Source organism: Crassostrea angulata, chromosome 4, assembly GCF_025612915.1.
Source record: "Crassostrea angulata isolate pt1a10 chromosome 4, ASM2561291v2, whole genome shotgun sequence".
Classification (NCBI taxonomy): Eukaryota; Metazoa; Mollusca; class Bivalvia; order Ostreida; family Ostreidae; genus Magallana; species Magallana angulata.
Window position 1 is genome coordinate 9,072,380 of NC_069114.1, and position 23,294 is coordinate 9,095,673.

At 35.1% G+C, this 23,294-nt stretch overlaps 1 protein-coding gene across 1 annotated transcript; it reads left to right on the forward strand.

Moving 5' to 3' along the window:
- Positions 1-3,308: 3,308 nt before the first annotated feature.
- Positions 3,309-22,413, forward strand: LOC128182344 (RRP12-like protein). Its single transcript, XM_052850941.1, has 33 exons — positions 3,309-3,549; positions 5,927-6,138; positions 7,074-7,157; positions 7,342-7,418; positions 8,149-8,254; positions 8,590-8,706; positions 8,941-9,082; positions 9,340-9,467; positions 10,377-10,475; positions 10,632-10,723; positions 10,911-11,022; positions 11,633-11,812; positions 12,051-12,086; positions 12,288-12,430; positions 12,784-12,905; positions 13,233-13,348; positions 13,837-13,948; positions 14,288-14,439; positions 14,624-14,691; positions 15,620-15,713; positions 15,949-16,107; positions 16,857-16,937; positions 17,362-17,467; positions 17,680-17,787; positions 17,943-18,100; positions 18,220-18,311; positions 18,561-18,716; positions 19,033-19,190; positions 19,487-19,594; positions 19,985-20,064; positions 20,161-20,227; positions 21,405-21,570; positions 22,077-22,413. The coding sequence occupies exons 1-33, from the start codon at positions 3,399-3,401 to the stop codon at positions 22,165-22,167; spliced, it is 3,873 nt and encodes a 1,290-aa protein (XP_052706901.1). The 5' UTR covers positions 3,309-3,398; the 3' UTR covers positions 22,168-22,413.
- The last annotated feature ends 881 nt before the right edge of the window (positions 22,414-23,294 follow it).

The following is a 23,294-nucleotide window of genomic DNA, read 5'->3' on the forward strand; positions in this document are numbered from 1 at the left end:
ATCTCTCATGTCATTTTCTTGTCAGTTTCAGCAGCTGTAAATTTCGGGGCTAGTATGCCTTTGACTCCAACTTCTCAACCTTTCAAAGGTACATTAAGGAACAATTATGATTCCTGCGAAAAGGGGGGGGGGGGGCTGAACCCTCTATTCTGCTATGTGTCTAATGGTTAAGTCTAAGCGCCCCCCCCCCCCCCCCCCCCGGTTCCGACGCCTATGCTCTTTAAGAGTTTAAACGGGAATATGGGAATCTAACGCACATGCAGTTTTCTCTGTCCCAGATGTAGGACTTACCGTGGACATAGTCTTTACGCGGCCTACATGTTGGCTCCTCATTCAATCAAAAATTGGATAATTCTGACTTTGAAACAGTGAATCATTTTTGAAGGCATGGTAAACAAAGAATAAATGCATAGTACTTCTCTATTTTACCTTTTTTTAAATCTTCAAAGCAAGGAATTTTAATTTTCTTTCACAAATCCTTTTTCTACCAAGATAAAAAGTGGTCGGTTTTGGTCTAGTGTTCCATGTCTATAAATATACGTACATATTGTATGCGCGGTGCACAATTATAACTTTTACGATAATGAAATGAACATGTATATACCTACAAGTAAATTGTACATGTAAGGGATATAGGATGACAAACTAAACTGCACCAGGTGTGTGTACGGAATCCCACTGGTGAATAAATCCAAATTTTATTTATTATTGAGCTGTATACGTCAACGGTATAACCCTTGATCTCGATATTAAAACCTAAGCAGCAACTTTTTAACCCTCTGGCTAGTTAACTTAAAGCTCTGGGGCCGGTTTCTTACCATAAAATTGAGTTTGCCAACAGTAGCGTAACCCCCCTATTACATTAGTCCTTATATGTATGATTATATGTTACATTAAGCGCCATGCAGTTCATCTGGGCAGCCACCAGAAAAAGTGTATATCTGGCGGTCGCAAGATATTGTGTGCTGATCGCCCTAGACAGCTATATATTTCTCTCATAATATAGACATACCACTACCTAACCATACTTATATAGTATTAAAGTGGGAGGGATAATTTTATATCAGGAGAAGAATATGTACCGTGAGGTGCCCTTGGTGGCTGCCAGATAAAATATGGGGGTTTTTTCATGGCACGAACAGGCTTTCGCAGTGGCCATGCAGTGCCATTTATTACAGCTATTATTACAACTATTACAGCTGGGTTGAAAAGAACCGCATTTATTTTTTACTAACTGAGTCATCATGTTTGACTTATAGCTTTTCAAGAAAAGACCTTGACAAGAAAAAAAGGCGGCTTTCAATCAATTATGCAAAACTCATGTATATAAAACACTAAACAGTCGGGGTTGTTTACACTATAGGGAGCAACAAATATATCATCGGTAATAAGGGCCACATTTTGCACCTGCTTTTAGAGAAAGCTTTCGAATAACCCAACCAGCCAACTATTATGTTACAAGTGTTTTGTATCATTTAAATTCCAGTCTATTATATTCATTCTCTATTTATTTGAATCAGGTGTGATCATTTTTCACTGTAAAAGTCAACCTGATAATATCTCTGTTTTCTTTATTCATTTTTATCTAGCTTGATTTCTATATACAGATAAAAGTTGGTGTAAAGAGGTAAATATAAAAAATGATTTCACGATTTTTTTCTCATTTTCTAATTTTTTATTTAATACTTGACAACACCATCATCCAGTCATAAATGCAATGAACATGCAATTAGCACATACATGTATATGTAAATCATATATAAAAAACAATTTCTAAACAGTGTCGGGTTTGTACGTGACTTTCCTGTGCATATTTAAAGAATTTGTTCCCTATCATTCTCTCATACCTTATATATATGGCTCGATTTTGACATATCATAATTTACAATATTAATATATAGATACTTACATTGTAGAGAGAAGCTTTGATACGACAGTTTGATCAGTGATATGTGATCATTTGTTTATTTTCTACAGCTAGTCTTATAACCTATCGAAACGATAGTCCAATGGATAAAAACTATTTTTTTAAATAAATCTGTTCAATAACAAGTTTTGAATCAATAGCCTAGCCATTTAGTTTACTTAGTACTTTCTTGTTAACGCCCACTCCGTGTAGATAACATCTGTTGTTCAATGTTCAGTAGTAAACGCCATAGTGATCTAAAACTTTTAAAAGAGGCTACTGCGTACATACGATGAGGCGGGGGACGGGGTCCTAACATCGTGCCGTGGGCAGCCACCCCACCCTAACTCTGTAATCCGCTGTCGTCTCACATGAATAATTTGAACTAACTTTGTGGACCCTGACTAGCTGCTGGTCTGCAGCAGTCTGTAACTACATACCTGCAGATAGACTGACGAGCAATATGTATGTTGTCAGTTCTGAGAGTGTGTGTGGGTATGGGGGGGGGGGTCTTTTTCAGTTATAATAACTGAATAAGAAATCACAGAATTAAAAGTTCGAACCTGTCTTTAATTTCTCATTTTATTAATTTTATCTAAGCTAAATTTAGAAAATATATGTTCTTGGTGTATATACATATATACCTGGTTATTGTTTGGATTGATAATTAGTAATTATAGTAATAACTAAGGACCGGAAAACAAGCTCCTCATTATAGTATGAATTTCAGGTGTTATGTAGTAGCCGAAGTATGCAGAGAATTTCGTGAGCAAAAAAAAAACAACAAACAAACAAAAAATACAACAACAAAAACAAACCATATTTAGCATCAGCATCAGGGAAGGGGGAGGGGGCGGGGGGGGGGGGTCATTACAACAGATATTTCTTTATGGAACCGCCCATCCCCCACCCCTTTTCAGTCCCGGTCCCACCTTTTTGATAGCATAATTATAAAAATGCATGACGGGGATTTTTTTTTAGAAAATTAACATTAAAGTTGGAAGTTTTCGCTATTGCAACCCCACCCCAACCATGGAACAAGATGTTTTTTTTTTCGTTTTTTTTTTTTTTTTGGGGGGGGGGGGTCAAGATTTGGATAGGTTTGCCACCCTCTCCCGCCACCAGCACATACATACATACACAGTTTACCGAAATAGAGGATATTAACCTGCATTTTTACTCATTTTGCTGAAATGAAAATTCAGTTGGTAATTTTTATAGCTAAATTTATCTAGCCTAAGGTTAAAAAGATGAAATAAACATACATTTGCATAGTATATACGTCCATGATTATCCTCATAATTAATATATAAAAGGGAGATGATATATATTTTTATCACGAGAAAAACATAAAACGTCAGCTGTATATCGTTGAAAATGCATCGGGCTCGTAGTTCAGGTGTCAATGTATTTCCGGTAAAATGGAGAAACACGTGTGAGAATGTTGACAATGTTTTGCTTTTGATAAACAAGACTTACTAGGCATATTGAAATGGGGTCGAGAAAAATTCAGCAAAAATTAGTAAGTAAACAAAAGAAGGGGAAAGGGAAACGATGGAAAAAAGGCCAGAGTAGCAGCAGTAATCCGGACATCAAAACATATCGAGAGGCAGCAAAGAACAGATTCTTCCAAACATCAAAAGGTATACTTGTACTTTCTATTTAGTACTATTTTAAAATGCATCAGGTTGGGTCCTATCTCCCATATGGAATACAATAGCATAAATGGGATAAAGTACATCAAATGATATATAAATCTGAAGTGTAAAAAAACATAAAAAATTAATTTGGTAATTTTTGATATAACATAAATCAGCTTGAATGTATATCAAATGCATCAACTTTTGGTTAGTAAGTTTTCCTATATGACTATTGATTGTAAGATTGATCCTCATGAAGTATACATATGTAGATTTTGCCTGAACTCAATGAATAAATACAGTCAAACTTGTTATCTCGAACTATATAAGGTGGGACTGTTTAAAAATTTTGAGATATCTAAGTATTTGAGATACAGTCGTTTTACCGGTAACGAATCAGTATGTGGTTTCGTCGTGCATGCGACTATTATTATCGGAATTCCAAATGTTTTTATTTTTTGTTTAAATCACATTTCTTTGTCCTTCTAAAATGTAGTATCAAACTTCCGAAAATATAAAGGATGAATTAAGGAGATAGTAATTTCAATACCTCCTCCATTTTCCTAGTTTCGAATTCGTTTTCCAGTATCGAATCAAGTGCCCTCCATCACTTCTGACCGAATATTTTGAGGCGAATGAATTTCAAAAATATACTAGAGGTATATGTTAATAGACTTATAAATGAAGAAAGAAAAATAATTGTGGGAATATGTCATTTAAACAAATAATATGATCGTTATTTTTATCATACCGTTTTCCCGTCAAATTGAAACTGGACTTAAACAGTTTTCATTTGCGTTACTTTATGAAATTGAATTTTCATTGAAACAATCTAACAATCATTGAAACAATCTATAATAGTAATTGATGATAAGTAATTGTCGTTTGCCTTTGTTTTGCCCATATATCTATCAGTTTATCCAGCAAATTAATTAATGTTTCTATCGCAGTGAACCAAAACTAGGAAAACAACACGTGGTTCTATTTGAAAGCGTAATTTCATTCAAAGCTCCATTATTATATACCATAATATAATGCATTATCTTATTAAATGGATTATAATTACTAATTATCCACCAAATAGGGGTCATTAACAAACTTATTTTCATAGTTAGGCTTAATTGTTTTCACACTTTCGTTTTTTCTGCCTTGCACTTCCGGCAGCTCATATCTGGGTTACCTTTTTAATTTGTAAACAATTCGGTAAATAATCGTGCAAATGTCAAACAATTTTGCACACTGCATGATAGAATATTTATTCCTGTATCATAATTACCTAGCTAGGATTTTTGGGAGTTGATTTTTAATCAACTCTCCTATGCAGTCACTCGGACAAACCGAAAGTGAAACAGTGTTTGGACCTCAGCACAAATCATTGATTCTTGACAAGACTTAGTTCTTAAAAATAATTGATGAATTCAATGTGATGTATGCTAAAGCATTGTTTTTCAAGGAAACTTATTTACAAATACCTTAAAAATAGTCAGATTTTAAATGGTACGAACAATTTAAATATTTTTTGTAGTCATATGTATTCCTACGCCAGAGTTCAATATAGTCTCGTTCAACTCGACGCTCGGCTGTCTCCGTAAACCCTTGTCGGAGATTTACGGTGTCAGCCGAGCGTTTGGTTGAACGAGACTAGAGTTCAATATTGCTTGGATCCATACAATTTTCGAGAAATATTTCTACCACTGATACATAGTTTGATTGAATTAATTTTATCTTTAAATATTATTTAACATGATTCATATGGAGGTTTCTCGACATTCTAGTCGAAAAAGTTCAAAAATTCATATTATAAAAATATGCGTAATTCAAATTAGAAACTACGTATACATGTACTTGTCATGCAAAATAACATATCATTGATTTTAAAATAAATAAACATCGACAAAATCAACTCCCGCCAGTTCTTCAGTACTTTGATTTAAAACCTTAACTTTGTCTTTCACCAATAATTTTTCTAAAAATTATTCGATACTGGCAAATATTCGTTACCGGTAAAACGACTGTTTAAAGGGTAAAATAGTGAAAAGATAAGTGGTTGGGACTTACAAATCACTTTGACATATCCATTGTATTTGAGATATCAGTGTTCAAGATATTGAGGTTCAATGGTAAATTGTTTATGCATGACTATTGGAAAGTGTTGTCCTCATTTAATTCTACAGATAATTGAGTATTTGTCTTGGAACTTTCGAACACGGTGTATTCAATTCCTAAGTACCTGTACATAACTTCTAAATTTGTCTGAATCCTCCATAAGCATAATTACTTGCTAAATTTTGAATACCCAGTATTCTACTGCATTCAAAGATAACAGATGGAACAGTTTTCTGTGTTTATTTACCTAATACATTCACCAAATCTTGCACAGGAGAAAGTAGTTTGACTATTGATGCCTTGGCTAAACATGACGAGCAACAGATAGATAAAGACGGAGATGTCAGCTTCAAGGCAGAGTCTGATGTTGTCAGTGCAGCTGGAAAAACATTTAATACCTGGGCAACGAACTGGACTGAGTGTACGAACACAACCTTTGGTCGTGTACATAGGTACTGGGCATCAAACTCAGCCTTCCACAAAGAGGTAATTAAGTTAAATAAAATGTTGTCCCTTCACTCCGTTGGTGTTTTATAAGAGTTGGAGTGTTTGTGGACTATTTCTATGTATAACTTGTTTAATACCGAGAGTCGGACGAAGAAAACAGTGCATATACTTCTATCTCCCTGTTTCCCTTGTTGAGGGTAGGGAGGGGGGTGGGCATTTCCTGATAGATGGCAACAACTGCAGTAAAGCTTTATGGATGAACCCTTGTTTTATGTGATATAAATTATTTGTAATTTGTTTTGCCAAAAAACACTACAGAGTTAAAGATAAAACTACTTACATGTAACTTATTGAACAATTGTATGCATCTAAATTATGTGTTATAAATTTTCTCTTCCACCAATTTATGTAAAATAAACACACACAAAAAATCAAAGGAAAATGTACAGAAATATTTATAATGGGTTTGATTTTACATAAATTACAATATAATAGTAACTGCTTTTAAGGGCTGAAATTAATCAGTTTTGTAACAAATTGATTAAGGCATTTTCTGTAGAAAGGGCAATAGAGTAATGATGTTGTATCACTATGGAAACATCCACATGAATACCAGAAGCATTCTTGTTTTCATAAAAATGGGTATTTAAGATTTATTTTGATCATGTATTAAAGATTTATTTTGATCAGTCTGCAATCATTGCTCCTTTGGATATGCCACAAAAAAAATAAAATGTGTGTAAATGACACTGACCAGTCAGTTGTATAAACTTAGTCATTTTTATCATTGATTTACTGGACTTTTCCTATTTACATGTATTTTAAAGACATTTACAAACAAATTAGTATGATTTTGGTTGATATGTTGATAGGGACCTAAATTTGATTACTGGTAAATGAATTTGTTTATTTAAGGTGTATTTACCCAATTTGAAACAATTTGCTATAGATGTAATATATGTATTTATTAACAGGTTCTAGCTGTCCTGGCTGCTGTTACAGAGGTTATAAAAACCCAGGGAGGCTCCGAATCGGAGACCGAATATTTTGCAGCTTTAGTGAGTACTTTTCACATTTTTACATAAATTTGCAATACTGGTTATCCCCCTACCCTTCTCTCTCAATCTTTCTCTGTCTTCAAACCAATATTCTGTAATTCATTATTGTTGGGTTTTTTTCAAATTTAAAATATTGTTTTGTCTCTTGATTTTGCTTTATTTATTGTTGTGCTCTCTTCTACAGATGACGGCACTAGAGACCACAGACAGTGAAGAGTCTCTAGCAGCTGTTACGTATCTGCTTAGCTTAGTATTAAAAAGGTCAGTCTGTATCTCTTCGCTTCATACAGGTATAGAGCCAGCTCAGTCTTTTACATTTGATAGATTTAGTATTAAGCATGTGTGATTTCACAAACTTTAATTCAGTTTGTAGGATGGGGTATCAATACATAGGCAGACAGTCTACTAGCTGTCGGCTAAGTTCACAGTGGAAATATTTACTCTGTAAAGCCTTTACATCTCAAATGTTCATATATCTTTGTCAATGTGTATCAGAAGTTCTGTCCCTAGTTTTTTGGTTGTATGTAAGACCTTGATATCAAGGATATATCATGTAAGTTTTTCACCATTTGGACCGTCTTTTATTTGTTCTCAGTTTTCATCAAATTGTTGTCCCTTAATGGTTGTCATCGAATCCTAGAGTATTGATTCTCTAAAAAATGTGATCTTTTAAAGCAGCCATGCTTTACATACCATTGCCTCACAGATTTTACTCACTGAAAAGATTTAAACTGCAAAAATCTGAAATCAGACATCTAAAAAAAATCATTTCAACTAGTAGAGAGAGAGTGAATGATAGAAACTAAAATTTTCAATTTCTGCACTATTTGTGAAGTAGTGATCATTTAATATACATATATTAAAGTTACAGTCTTATGAAAGAAAAATATTGGGGATGAATTTTAAACCTCTATAGATCTAGAAAAATTAAAACGTTTTAATACAAGATTTATATCTGTTTTTCTGTGATTCAGTATCTTTAATTTTCCAGAGTTCCCGCCCCGGTACTGAAGAGTCGGTTCTCAGAGATCGCCAAACAGTTCCTGGATGTCCTTGTGAAGCACAGTGAGGGTCAATCCACAGCGCTGCTTAAATCTGTGAGGACAGTCCCAAACATCATTTAACAAAGCAGAGCTCATAAAGCTCATCAAGTCTGATTTTGAGAAAACAAAAGGGAGATCTGGTTCTGATTTTAGACAGACATGATTAAGGATGAGCTTTGTATTTCAAAAATCTTAAAACGTTTTGGTAATTTTTAATGGCAAAAATGTGCAAAGGGTTAAAATATTAAGATAGTTTACAGGATTTCTGATTGTTATTACTAGAGTTAACATTTAGGTTTTGGATTGTGCTTGTTATTTTACTTTTTGTTATACTGGTTAAAAAGAAATAGGCTTTAAAACATGGATTTCTGTGTTTTGTCCTTTGACAGTTGTTGCTGTGCCTGGCTTTGTTGCTGAGAGTCCAAGAGCAAGCAACCTGGAGCAACTCCTCCACCCAGCGAGTATATCAGGGCCTTCTGGCATTTACAGTCCACAAAAAACCAAAGGTACAGTATCACTTGATACATCAAGGTCAGTAAATAGATTCCACAAAACATCCAGGGTATTGTATCACTTGGTGTATTGAGACAATTACAATCAACATATTTATCATTCTGGGGTATGTATCAAGGCCTTTAGAGGAAAACTAAGAACCTTCAAGATGAGTTTTTTTTCCCAGTTGTGAACAATGGATGCTGAATTATGTTGACTGTTTTGATTTGTTTCACTGTTATTTTCAGGTCAGGAAGGCTGCCCATCAAGGAGTGAACATTATTCTGAGAGGGAGCTCCTTTATGACCCAGGGAGAGACGGCCCCACCCTACCACCCCGCTGGGTCAATGACCGCCAAGTTCTGTATCCAGGTTATAGAGCAATGTGGAGGTAGGCTGAGAGATATTTTGTACATTACAGTGTATTTTGTTTTATAATGAAATCATACATGCACGGTTTAATTTTCTTGATTTTTGTAAATAATAACTAAGAGATATTCAGGGGATTTTAAAATTCCTCTCAAAAATCTTGAATTTTTGTGGTATTCTCACACATTTTCACAAACTCTATGCTATAATCCAAGATGGTGTCTATTTATAAGCGATGTGATACCATGTCCCCCATACACTGCAGTCTTTCTCCCACAGGTTCTGGTGAGTCCTCAGACACACTTCACATACTGACCTTGCTGAAGGACATCATGGGTACATTTTCCCTCAACAGTGTCAAGGCCGTGTGTGAGACCATCCTCAGGGTCATGACCCTCAGCAATGTGGTGAGTATCTTTTATCACCCTGTTCAGGAAGGAAATAACACTTTCATATTAAGTAATGGTTTACCAGTAGTTTACTCTCAAGAAATATTTTTTGAGTTCATGTTTAAAATACTGTAGGTTCCATATTTTACATCACTACTAAATTATGCTATTCAACCTTATACCATCAAATCTCTAGAACATAAAATCGCGAATGCTGACTTTTAATTATAGTTTCATGTAGTTTACCAACGTTCAAAAAATAAAAGCGAGATTTCAAATTTTATGAGATGTGCTTCTCGTGATTTTACTTGGATTCATGCATTATTTCCTTCCATATAATTATAAATCTACAGTACCATGTTAATCTTGATTTTTGCAGAATTAGTTTTGCAGATAAGATATTATCCCATCAATTTTTAAACTGTTGTAACTTGATAGAATACATAATGATGGACCAGATCAGTAATTAAACCAGAGCACCCTGAATCTCCAGCCAGGTATTCTATTGACTGAGCTATTTGGCACTGGGATTTAAACTTGATGCCAGTTAGTTTGATAGAGCACCTGACTAGAGGTTCAGGGTCCCAGGTTCGAATCCTTGTCTTGCCCTTCATTATTTATTCCATTCTTTTACACTGTGTCTGAATGCAAACTTTAAATTTTCTACTTATTGACCTGCCATATTTTTGTTGTTAGTTTCTGTGGTAAACTTGAGAACAAAATATTTATATAAATAGGTATCAACTGTTCCTCTGAAGCTCTTTCCTAGGTTGAATAAAAGGGTGGGGGCCTATGGAATGCATTTACAGCAAGCATACAAGATATACATATGTGATGAATATGTAACAGAACTTTGTATTTTAAATTCAATCCTTTAAGAATGTAGGTAGCTGTGGAACATTTTTTAAACTGCTTTGTGTCTTTCAGATGGTGACGTCGTGTGGAATGAAGGCTCTGTTTGGACTGTTCAGTGGGACTCCCAAACCAACCACTCTGAATGCAGAACTGAATGCACAGATCATTACAGTCAGTGAAACAGCAAAGCTTTATACTGCCTTTGACTTACTAAAGTTTGATAAATTTTCTTTAATCACTTCCCAATCTTGTATGGAAATGTCTACCCGTCAGTCATCTGTAGTACTATATGGCTAGCTGTCAATCATTCTTTGGGTCTATTTTTAGGCTCTGTATGATTATCAACCATCAGATAATGATGTTCAGCCCATGAAGGCATGGCTAGCTGTGATGGAGGCTGCTCACAAAAACCTTGCAAGGTATAAAGAACTATATCTTTTTAAAAGAAACAGTACGCCATGTTCAAATGATACATGAACCCAATGTACAGTTTTTCAGAATAATTTAGGCAGTTCATGTGCAAGTATTGTGTACTTTGGTCTCTGCTACGCACATAATACAATGTAAAACTGTACATGTTACATTGAACTTTGACCTTTATTTCAGACTGGATGAGAAGTTGTGTCTGAGCCATCTGCCACGAGTTTTCTCCATCTGTATGACCTGTCTGTTGTCAGAGAGAATGGAGGTGGCTTGCAGTGCTACAAAAACCATGAAGGTTTGTGATTTTAACACCTAACTTATTTTTCTTGAGAGATTTGTTATAAGGAGCTTGTGGTAAAATAATTCAAAACTAAATTGAACTTTTTCTCATTTGTTCCCTTCCAACGAAAATGGCAACAATAACACTTGTTGGTATTTTTTTTAATAAATGAAACTGTTAATGTTAAATAAAATTAAAATAAAATTAGAACTACGGTACATTTATGTGTATAAGAATATGTACGTGTGAGCTAGTTTTGTATATGAATTAGTGTAAGATTTGAATATACATGAAATCCTTAGAAATGATGATCATTGTTCTTGCTAGTTTACCATATGTCTTCAAAGTACTATTTTGATGAATCTTTTGATGTAATAGAATTGGCAGCATTATACACACACATTTTGTGTAAGGAATGAACCTTTAAGTACCAGTACACTGTACCTGTAATTGATTTGATTTTTCATTGCAAGTAAGATGGAATAACCTGTAAGCCTCAGTTTGTTGTTTACTTTATGAGCTGCTTAATTAAGTTGTTTACTTGTTTAAGTTGTTGTTTACTGGTAGGAGTTGTTAAAGTTGTTGTTTACTTGTAGGAGTTGTTAAAGTTGTTGTTTACTTGTAGGAGTTGTTGAAGGCATGCCTGGCCCCTGCTATGGACGGTATCAGTGTATTAGTGACCTCAGCGCCATCTGGTGCTAACACGCCTCTACATAAAATTATCAAAGCCTTGGACACAGGACTGGGGTACCAGTTTCATGCAGCATGGGGACTAGTCTTACAGGTGTTTGCAGTATTATTTGAGGTAGGTTGCTTTTATGTCGCTGTTCTTGTAATAGGGAGTGAAATTTATCATGTACATGTACAGCCAAACCTGGATATTTCAAATTTCATGGGATCTTGACAAGACTATGAGATAATCAAGGATTCCAGCTTTTATGATATCAATTAAAGATTAAAAAACTATAATATTTTTAAAGAAGTTTGAGACTTCAAATTGGCTTTAATCATGTTGATATATCTATTTGTTTTTTTATCTTCAGGTTGCTGGAAAAGAGTGTCCTTTGCTTTTCAAAAAGGTAAACTTTTGTAAAAGAAAAAAAAGAAAAGAAGACTTGTTAACTTATGAAAAAAGATTGAAGTAAAGTAAAAAGGGTATCATCATGAAAGAGAAAAAAAAACCAATGTAAAATGAAGCAGATTTACAATAGTATCAAGCCACTTGATGCCTTTTATAATAATTATGACTGATTTGACCTGTATTCCCTGTTCATACACAGAGTGTCCTGTCAATCGCCAACCTGCGGGACAGTCCCAGATTTCCTTATAAAGCAGAGCTTGACCACGCTATCGGAGCAGCCGTCAAATATCTGGGACCACGGCACGTCCTGGAAGCTGTGCCTCTCAACATCACAGGAGACGAGTGAGTAGCCAATATAAAACAGGGACTGAGGGCGGAAATATTTCTATACCTTAATTTGTTGCCAAAAAATGTGTCATTATTTTCTTCATGTATTTGGCTGTAAGCTGGTGTAAAATATCCTCTGGCTTTTATAAAGAAACAATTGAATTCTCTTGTATATTAGGGGTCTTTTGCCTCTTCTCACGAATAAGGTAACATTTTAGTAATTTCTGTTAAAGCTAAATAATAATGTAGCATAAAACCCCCAAATATAATATTCCACAAAGACACAATTTATTTGTGTTGGACATTTCAATAATTACCAATGTAGAATAACTTGGTTGTCCGTAAGACTTTGTTGTTGTTTATTTCAGTGATGACTACACCTTTCCTCGTAGCTGGTTGATTCCAGTAATCAGAGACAATGTTGGAAACACAGAGTTAGGGTTCTTTACGACCTACTTTCTCCCTCTGGCTGCTAAACTCAAGAAGAGATGTAAGGTTTCTTCTGTGTGCATTTAAAGTTATTCAGCATATTCATACATGTATCTAGTTGGCTAAGGAATACTACAATTGCTTAATATACTTATATATAGATAAATGTTGTAATTTATACACAAAGTTAATTCTGATTTTGTTAAACAGTAAGAATTGCTTATATTCTCTCGTTCATTTGTGTTTGGAAAGTCTGGGCTATGATTGTTGAAAGCTTTTATTGTAACTGTTTGTGATTGGTTGCTTGGTTATTTTCTTATTTGAATAATTCATGAATAAATTTAGAAGTGATGTATTATCAGTTGTTGGTGTATGTTTGCTTTGACAGCTTTGGAGGCGGAGTCAACTGGTAACCAAGTGGTGTGCAAGTCTTACGACGCTCTACAGAGGCAAATCTGGTCCTTACTACCAGGCTTCTGTAACCAACCCACAGACCTCACACAGGTAATACAACCACACACAGGTAACAACTACACACAGGATATACAACCTCACAAGGTAACGCAACCTCACACAAGTAACACAACCTCATGCAGGTAACACAACTTCACACAGGTAATACAACCTCACACAGGTAACACAACCTCACACAGGTAACACAACACCACACAGGTGTCACTACCACACACAGGTAACAGGACCTCACACAGGTAATTCAACCTCACACAGGTTACACAACCTCTCAAAAGTAACGCAATTCCACACAGGTAACACGACCATACACAGGCAATACAAACTCACACATACAACCTCATACAGGTAATACAACCTCACACTGTAACTTATGGTAATACAAACCTCAAATTGTAACCAATCAACAGACTAAACATAGGTAAAACAACCTCAAACAGTAACCTATGGTAATGCAAACCTCAAACTGTGGCAAACCCATAGACCTTCCACAGGTAATACATAATCCTGTTATATTCCAGTCATTTAAAGGAATCTGTAAGATCCTTGGGTCGGCCATCAGTGAGCGAGAAGACCTGAGGGTGGAGGTCATGTCTGGTCTGAGGAAGCTCATCAACAAGAGCAAGGAGGACGGTGAGATGTCTGTTTTTTAAGCTCAATCTAACACAACAGTTGATGAAAATGAAACGGGCATGCCCACGTAAAAAGCTAATTTAGATAGGCTTCCCAATGTCAAACACATCAAACTTGTACATTAACACTCTAGGAAAAAAAAGTAATACACGCTCTAAAATATAACTATATTTTGGATGTTTGATGTCATAGTTAACATTTCTCGTACTTTCTGGTCCGCACTACCATAAGGTAGTCTTAAACAGTGCTGCGAACATGTGAGTCTGGGACAGAGAATTGCTCTTACTATGCTCAAACATCTATTGGAATTCAATGACATGAATGAACTTAATTTTACAGAGGAGTGCAAGAAAGAGGTGGCAAGGTTTGCCAAAAACTTCCTGCCGATCTTGTTCAACCTTTTTACGACAGAACCAGAGAACACCAAGTACACGACCCGATTGGCTGTCCTAGAAACCACAAAGTGCTACCTAAACATAGCGGACACTGCGGTATTTATTTTACAGTAGCAATGTCTTCCATTCTTGTGCAGCTTTCTATTTTGGATTGACATGAGATTTAGCAGGTGGAATACATGTACTACAATCTGTGTAAAACACTAAACAAACATTTAAAAATAGAACTTGGTCTTGATAGCTTGCTTTATGATTAGAGTTGTGTTGATCTCTCTTTCAGCTTGTGAACACATACTGTGATAAATGTAAAGAAAAATTCCATGAAGAAGGCATTTCATCATTTAAAAGGTTGGATGCAGAAATTCTTTGGTTTTTAAGTTAGATAAATCCTTAGTTGTATACATACATGAAGTGCTATTTTCACCAAATCAAATGTAAAATACCACCCCCATTTATTATACCCCCCCCCCCCCCCCAAACGAAGTTTTGGGGGGGGGGGGGTATATAGGAATCACCTTGTCCGTCCGTCCGCCTGTCTGTTCGATTCGTGTCCGGTCCATAACTTTCTTGTGGAGAAACATTGGAAGTATGTCACCGACAGAAAAAGTGCAAAATTCGTGTCCAGTCCATATCTGTCTTTTTAATAGAGAAACATTGGAAGTTCTTACTTCACACAAAGATTGCTTATGACCTAAGGGTGTGCCATGACCTTGACCCAAGGTCATTTGGACAAGGTCAAGGTCAATGGCAGAAAAGTGCAAAATTCGAGTCCAGTCCATATCTTTCTTATGGACAAATATTGGAAGTTCTTAATTCACATCAAGAATGCTTATAACCTAAGTGTGTGTCATGACCTTGACCCAAGGTCAATTGAGGAAGTTCAAGGTCATTGTTTAAAAAAATCAGGCTCAGTATTCCAATAATTCAAAATGTTTATATGAAGTGGCTGCTTGACATGTGGAATTTCGTTTGATTCAGGTCATGTTTGTTAAAATAAGGATGCAAATGTCCTCATGCATTATCAGTTAACTTGAACTAAAATGGAATTTAAAGAATAGAAATTGGTTTGTGTACTCATATAAGCATTAACAGGTTTAAAAAATAGAGCAGTTGTTATTTATTGAAAATGGACGGTGAAATAGATTCATCCAATATTTTCTATAAACGAAAAATACATGAGTTATGATTTTTTCTTAGCGAGGGGTATCAATTGTGAGCTTGCTCACAATACCTCTAGTTATATTTGTCCTAATGTTGTTTATTTTGCTTTCTGTAGGCAAGCTTTGCTGGATCTTCTTCTTGTGATGTTACCTCTTGTAGAGGAAATGCGGGTGAAGGAAATTTTCCAACTTGTGACACAGTTTCTTTCAGTGAGTTGAACTGTACAGTCCTTTACCTGATATTGTATTTCTATTAAATAAGAGTTTAAATATTTTAAATGTTTCAACAGTTTTGTGTTACTCACATAGGCCAAAATAGTGAAAGATTTGATTAAATCCAGTATTTTTGTGCTGTTCTTCTGTGGATAGGTACAAGAAGTGATCTGGTGGACCTACTAGTAGATCCTCCTTAATAGTACTATTTTCTGGTTTGTTTCTCCTACAGGACACAGACAAGACTTTACAGAAGAAGTGTTACCGAGTGTTAGAGGACCTGTGTGGGAGCCCCTCCCCCGCCTGTCAGGGGTTCCTTACCCAGAACCTACCCGGTATCCAGGGGGTGCTGCTTCAGTCCCTCTCTAGTTCCAGTCCCTCATCAAAAGCGGTAAGATACGATAGATTCCTTATTTTACGCGAGTACTTAATTCCGCGATTCAACGGTTTTCCATCAGATCGCAAGTACATAAAATCGTGAATGCCAAAGTTTTATCATACAGTAAAACTCGTTCAGTACGAACATGGATATAGTGAATTCTTGGATAGTGAAGTTTTTTGGAGTCCTCTGTAAAATTCTTAACAAATCTTTGCAAAATTTAACGTTTATAATGAATTCGGATACAAGAAATTTATGGATAAACATGTAGCGAACTGATTTTGTGTCCTGTAGAGGTGAATAATAACAAAACACTTTTATAACGAATTTATTTACAGTTTAAAAAGTTTGCACTTCCAGTTAACATAACAATTTGAATGAATTGTGAAATTTTTCAATTCACAATCTGATTATTAAAGATATCAAAGTAATGTATTTTTATTTTAAGCCTCATTTAGCAAAAATTATAGTCTTGTAAAAGAAAACATGCATATAGTGGTTATTATTATTATATGGATATTACGAATTACGAAATAACCAAGTATATCCACTGGTCCCAAGGACATTGAATGTGCTGGTGAATTCGTCAAAATAAAGAGAGGACAAATACATGTACATGTTTATTGTATAGAACTCTCTAATGTTCTTTCTCTGTCTCTCGTGATCACTTTCTTTAGATTTTAAGCTTTGTCTAGTGTTTTCTGATAAAGAAACAAAACGAACTTCAAGGTTAAATTAAAAGCATTTTGTTTCGTTTCCAGCCTCGTCTGCGCTGTTTAATCAACATATTCAAGTTATTGCCAGAGGAGCAGAAGGACTTCTTGTTAGCTGTTGTACCAGAGGTAAATGTCAATATCATTAAGGTAATGGTCTCCTAGAGAAATCTTCTTAACGAATGTAAGGGAGTCTAAGTGGTGATGAAAAATGAAGTGTAATGTATATCTGTATTGACATTATGGTAATGGTCAATAAATACCTGTATACCTGTATATAGATATATCATTAAGATTTTATATTGATAGAGAAATAATTATTTTCTTTTGATAAACATTTTAAAAAATTCAGGAAAAAGGTTCTGTATAATTGTTTTTATTAGAAGAAAAGGATGCATTTGATAATGATTAATGAAAACATTTAGGACAAACAATCTTGCAAAATAATTGCACATTTTTGTATTTCTCTGCAAACGGTGAACATTTTAGAGCCAGGTAGTACATATATTGTGCAATGTAGTATCTTCTTATTTTTCCCTTGAATTTTTGACAGGCAATTCTGTGCACCAAAGAGATAGGAGAGAAGGCTCGCTCTGCTTCATACCTACTGTTGGTGGAGATGGGCCGTGCCAAGATACGATGGAATAAAGATGAACACGGTATTATGTTCAGTTGGTTTCTTTAAGCTTATATTTAGAGCTTAGAAATGAATTTCATGTTGTAGATTTACTTGAGACAAGTAATCCATCAACAAATACCTAGTAACCACTTGTATAGCAGGTTTTTTTCTTTCTGTGTGTAACTAGTTTTCATTTTATTGGGTGTGACAGGTGTCCCCACTCCTCAATAACAAGTGCTTTCTCATAAACAGGTGCCCTGGAGGACTACTTCCAGATGGTGATGGCAGGACTTGGGGGTTCCCCTCAGATGGTCAGCTCCACCCTGCTGGCTCTCACCCGCATTCTCTACGAGTTCAAAGGTCAGTGGCTGAAGTAGTGTACAATTAAAAATGAATTGCATACTGATCTTGTTCTTGCTGCAATTGTATCTTTCACTTATTAAAATTGGTTCCCATGAGTTGTATCATTTTGCACCAAGACATTGTTGTTAACTTTAAAATGTTACTGTCTACAGCCTCCATCAGTTCCTCGTTACTGGAGACAATCGTGGAGAACTTGTGTATATTACTGACATCCAAGACGAGAGAAGTGGTCAAAGCAGCTCTGGGCTTCATGAAGGTCCTTCTCTCCGCCTACCCAGACACTGTTCTGGCACCACACTTAAAACAAATTGTAAGCTTGGCTCTTGGAACTAAATCTCATGTTAATCTTAATGTTATTTAATGTGTCAATGTTCAGATATGCACTGGCTGATTTGAATGAATCACTGTTGTATTTTTCCTCTTTTCTAGATGTCTAGTCTTGTATCACAGAAAGAGGATTGCAAACACCACTTCAGGTTTAAAGCCAAGGAAATTTATGCCAAACTTATCAAGAAATTTGGGTAAAACTTGGATTTTTTATCACTTTCTTTAAACACTTTAAATGTGTACTATTACATACATGTTCATTTTTGCAAGTTAAACCAACTACAATGAGGCTCCATTGGAATAATGTACAAAAGCTTAAAGGGATGGAATGGCATGTTTTGTAATGGAGAATTATTTTAATGCAGTTGTTATATAGATGTACATGGATACAGGATTTTGTAGTTTAGTAACAAGTATATTCTTAAATTAATAACTGCTTCCAGGTATGAGACAATATTTGGCCTCTCACCACCAAGTATTCACAAGGTGTTGGTAAACATAAAGAAGACCCAGGAGAGAGCGAAGAAGAAGAAGAAGGAAAAAGAGGAGGAGTCGGAAGAAGAGAGTGATCAGGAGCACTTCAAGTCCCAGCCAGAGAGGTACTTTGTACATGTATACATGTAATCTTATGCATTAAATGTTTTATTTTTCCTCAGCGTTTGATTGATTAATTTTTTTTAAATGATCATGTTAAAAATTCTATAATAAATCTGATGCTTATAAACCTTACTACATGTATGCTAAAAATAAAAAATGTATAAACCTTACTTTAAAAACATGTATTAATCTCATGAAAAAGCTATAACTGTATAGAATAAGGATAATTTAAAATTAATGTGAACTTGTTATAAGTGTGTCCAGTGCATCAATGTTAACTCCACCAAGATTTCTCTCAATCTCTTTGAATTCCAACAGCATGGATGAGCTTCTGAGGGACACTGACTCTGAGGAAGAAGGAGAGATGAAGGGGGCACGCAAACCAAGGGACAGAACTCAGGCTAAACTGGCCTGGCTACAAGAAGGAGGGGACATCATGGACTTCCTGGACCCCAGTGCATCCAAGAAAGTTCTCGGTAAGTCACAGGAAATGCTCCATTTTAAGGGAGTGGAGGCTTTTGTTTTATGGGGTTTGAAAAACTGGCATAAATAAAATGAGGCAAGTCCTTTGTGACAAACAAAACACAAACCATACTTTTTCATAAAGATTTACTTTAAGAATTGATTGAATGAAATAAATATCAAATCCTTGTAGTTATATAATTATGATGTTTTTTATCCATGTTGATGTTTAAGTGGACATGTATTTAATTGCATGTGATGTTGAAAAACATGAAGGCCGTCATTGATGTTTGCAACATTTTATTGATAGCCACAAAGCCAGGAGAAAAGAGAGAACAAAAGACAAAGAAGAAGGAGGCGGAGTTTAAGACAGCTCCTGATGGACGCCTGATCATTACTGAGTCGAGTGATGAGGAAGGTAAAAAATCAGGGTCATGTAGGCTCTTATTGGATGCAGCAAAAAGTGACAGGATAAGATCAGGGTCACACATACTCTTTATCATGTTCACTGGAGTCTCGAGATATATGAAAGAATAAATAAAATCAGGGTCACACAAACTGTTTATCATGTTTATAGGTGTATAGAATTATACAGCATGTTAGAATGAAATAAAATCAGGGACTATCTTCCAACACCCCCTTTGTAAAGAGTTGTTGATGTATAGGAAAGTTTGATCCATGCTATTTAATATATGATAGGCTTCTACTGGTTCTTGCCAAAAAGTATTTCTACACTAGATGCAGATATCTGTGTAATATTCTGATTAATGGTAAATACAGTTTTTATTATCATTAAATGTAATTTCAGAACCTGAGAAAATGGCAGGTGATGATGAGGAGTTAGATGACTTATTGAATGCCATTGAGCAAGGTGCAGGGAATGTTAAGGTATATAATGAAACCAATTTATTTCAAAAGTGTTTCATGCAGAGGAAATATTCTCCTGCCATACATGAATCTTCTAACTTGTCATTTTTGTGACAGAAAACCAAGAAGAGGAAGGTGGAGGATTTGGGATCTGATGAAGAAGGGCCGGCACCCAAATATAAAGGTAACGTTTTGTGTGGCTCTCCCAACTAATGCCATCATCATTGTATTATCAAAATCAAATAAAGGATGACTGAACTTAAGGACATGCGATATTTGTGAGAAAATAAACTTTTAAAAGAAGAATTTTTCTTTCATTAGCAGAAATGGTCAACATCTAAACTGCGTTAAATAAAAGTATGTTGTTACCAAGTACGATTTTGTTTTCATAGGCGGGGGTCATCACGATTTCTTCAATCTCCATACGATAATGAGGATGCCCACTTTAATACTGACTTCATACATAGTCAGCACATGTTTTTATATTGTTCTCCGTTTCACAGTAGATGTATATTTGCATTATCAAAGTTATGTCGAAGGGAGATTAATACCGGTATACAAACATGCTCTCATGGTTTAAATGAAAAAAAAAATCCTTCTTCTTACTTTTGCTTTCCCTGTTGTAACCAAGGGCTGATACATGTTGAATATTATAATTCACCACGTGATTTCTCACCTCAGATAACTTTGTGAATACAAAATTCTATCAAGTGACATGTAATGTAGCATGTTATGTGCTAACTAGGACAATGTTTTTGTTGTTGTTAAGTTGTCAGGTATTGATTTAAAGTCTTCTGTGCTAACATAGGCGTTGCCTAATTGTTGAAATGATAGTAAATAGTACATGTGTACTTGTGCCATATAGAATAGATAGGGTTATGGTGAAAGAGTGATCAAATAAATTGTATACATGGCATCGTCATTCATGCTAGTCTAATTTAAGTACATGTACCATTCTGATAATGTCATCTCCACCTCTCATGCATATTAATATTAATCTTATGTTTGATCAAGGCAGATAAGCGAAATTCTCCTTTTTTTCGAAAGTTCTAAGGAGAAAAACATTGAATGAGCTTATTGTATCATAGTCTAAAATGATGTTGGAAATTGACTAGGCTCTTTACAAAATATAACAAAAGTGATATTAGGTGAAAAAATAAATGCAACAGAAGCGACCGAAAAGGGTCCAAAACCTGGCGCTAAGTGCAGTCATCCTATAAAACATTTTCATTACAAACAAGCATCTGACAACATCGTAGTTACAGAAATCAAAAGTAGTCCACTGATATTTTTAATGATAAACATTGTGTAGTATTTTGTGAATATCTATTCCAAGTTAATAGCTATCTTATTTTCTTTAGCTGGAGGTGGAGGCATACACAGACCAATTGTGAAGGCCAAGCGGTCGGCTCCTCATGACCCTGCCAGTGAGTACAGAGCCAAGAAAGCCGGAGGGGACATCAAAAAGACGGGCAAGCCGGACCCCTATGTCTACCTCCCACTCAACTTCCAAGCTCTCAACAAGAGGTAAAACACTTGATGCTCCAAGGCATGGAATGACTACTGATTCAGAATTATTTTATGCAATATACTCAAGAAATCTTACAGAAAAGTTCTCAAAAAGTGTGTCTTTTTTCCTTGATACTGGCAATTGATAAAGACAAACTCTCATCTTATATTAGTGTTGCAAAATTACATTAAATACAGTAGATTCCATATTTAATGTGAGGAAGTAATATTCATGTAAAACTGCGAGAAGCAACCCTCGAGGATTTTAAAAGCTTGCTTTTATTTTACAGACAGCTTTGAACTATATGAAATTATGAAATATGAAATTGGTGCTCACGATTTTGTATTCTCACAATTTGATACAAAATGGCAGAATTGCGGAATCAAGTACTTGCTTAAAATAAGAAATTTACAGAATATGGTCAATAACTTTTTAGGCAATGGTGTGCATTTTTATTTGATTATAAATAATAATTCCCTATTTCAGCTGTTCAGATTAGAGTTTATTTTTTTAATTTTCTTAGGAAAAAGGCAAAGATGACTGGTCGATTTACAAATCTAGTGAAAGGAGCAAAAAAGGGGGCCAAGAAGGGAGCTAAGAAGAAGAAGATGTGATTAGTATTTGGACATTCACACGCTGTGTTACTGCCGGATTGTTTTCTGTTGGTTCCGTTTTCATTGACTATCTAAGCGAGATGTTGTTCAGCATGTCTTATTGCATTAGTAATTTTAGTGCGGACTTCACATTCTGAACAATCAAGGTTGTTAGGAAAAAAGTTGTTCATTATACCATTTGAAAAAATGGTTATCTGATATGGAAAGAAAAAAATATTGAATTGTATTAAAGTTATGATATTTCAATATGCATTTTACAATTATGTTTTTTATTCAGTTAAATTATATTTACATGTAACTGTGTAGTGAGTTATATATCCTTGCAGATTTTTTCTGACGGATTTTTGAAAACACATTAAATAAGATTACTAGAATATCGCAGAAAATAAACATTTGGAAGACATCAAACATCAGGACCTTTAAAACAAACATCATTATGGTCCTCCTACTTGGTTCTGAGTCCTGGAAGGTGACAAATACCATCACCCACGAACTAGACACCTTCCAAACAAGACGCCTCCGTAGGATCCTCAAGATACTCTGGCCAAACAAGATCAGCAACGAAGAACTGTACAAGAGAACTCAAACAGCTGCCATATCTGACCAGATAAAAGAAAACGATGGAAGTGGATCGGCCATGTCCTGAGAAAGGAAACAACTCTCGGCTTTTAATTTTGAAACTTTTATTTTTACTCAAGGTTACTTTGCATAATTCAAGAAAGTTTGAACTTTACTTTTTAAATGATTAACGCTAATTCGCTTTCAGATTAATTTATAAAAGCGTAACAAGTAAGTTTTTACCCAAATTAATAAACACGTGCAGTTTTATCCAACGATGATACCACTGCTACCTGTAAACATATATCCTGAACTAAAAAACAAAAAAAAAGATTTTATTATAATATGACAGTCTTTTACTCTCCTTCTTTGCATTTTAGTAGCATAAGAGACGGGATATATACGCCGTCTGAATACCTTCCACCTTTTTTTTCTTCTAGAAAACGGCTTTTTTATTAGAAAAGAGAGACAATATTACCAATGGATTAAAATCTGATAAATAATAAATAAAATCTCCCTGACCCTTCACGCGGAAAAGGAATTCTCTCTCTCTCTCTCTCTCTCTCTCT

Bases quoted from the DNA above. Each gene is read 5' to 3' on its own strand.
- LOC128182344 (XM_052850941.1), top strand. From the start codon at position 3,399: ATGGGGTCGAGAAAAATTCAGCAAAAATTAGTAAGTAAACAAAAGAAG. The intron at 12,087-12,287 runs GTAAACTTTTGT...GTTCATACACAG, and splicing joins GTCCTTTGCTTTTCAAAAAG to AGTGTCCTGTCAATCGCCAA. The intron at 14,692-15,619 runs GTTGGATGCAGA...TGCTTTCTGTAG, and splicing joins GGCATTTCATCATTTAAAAG to GCAAGCTTTGCTGGATCTTC.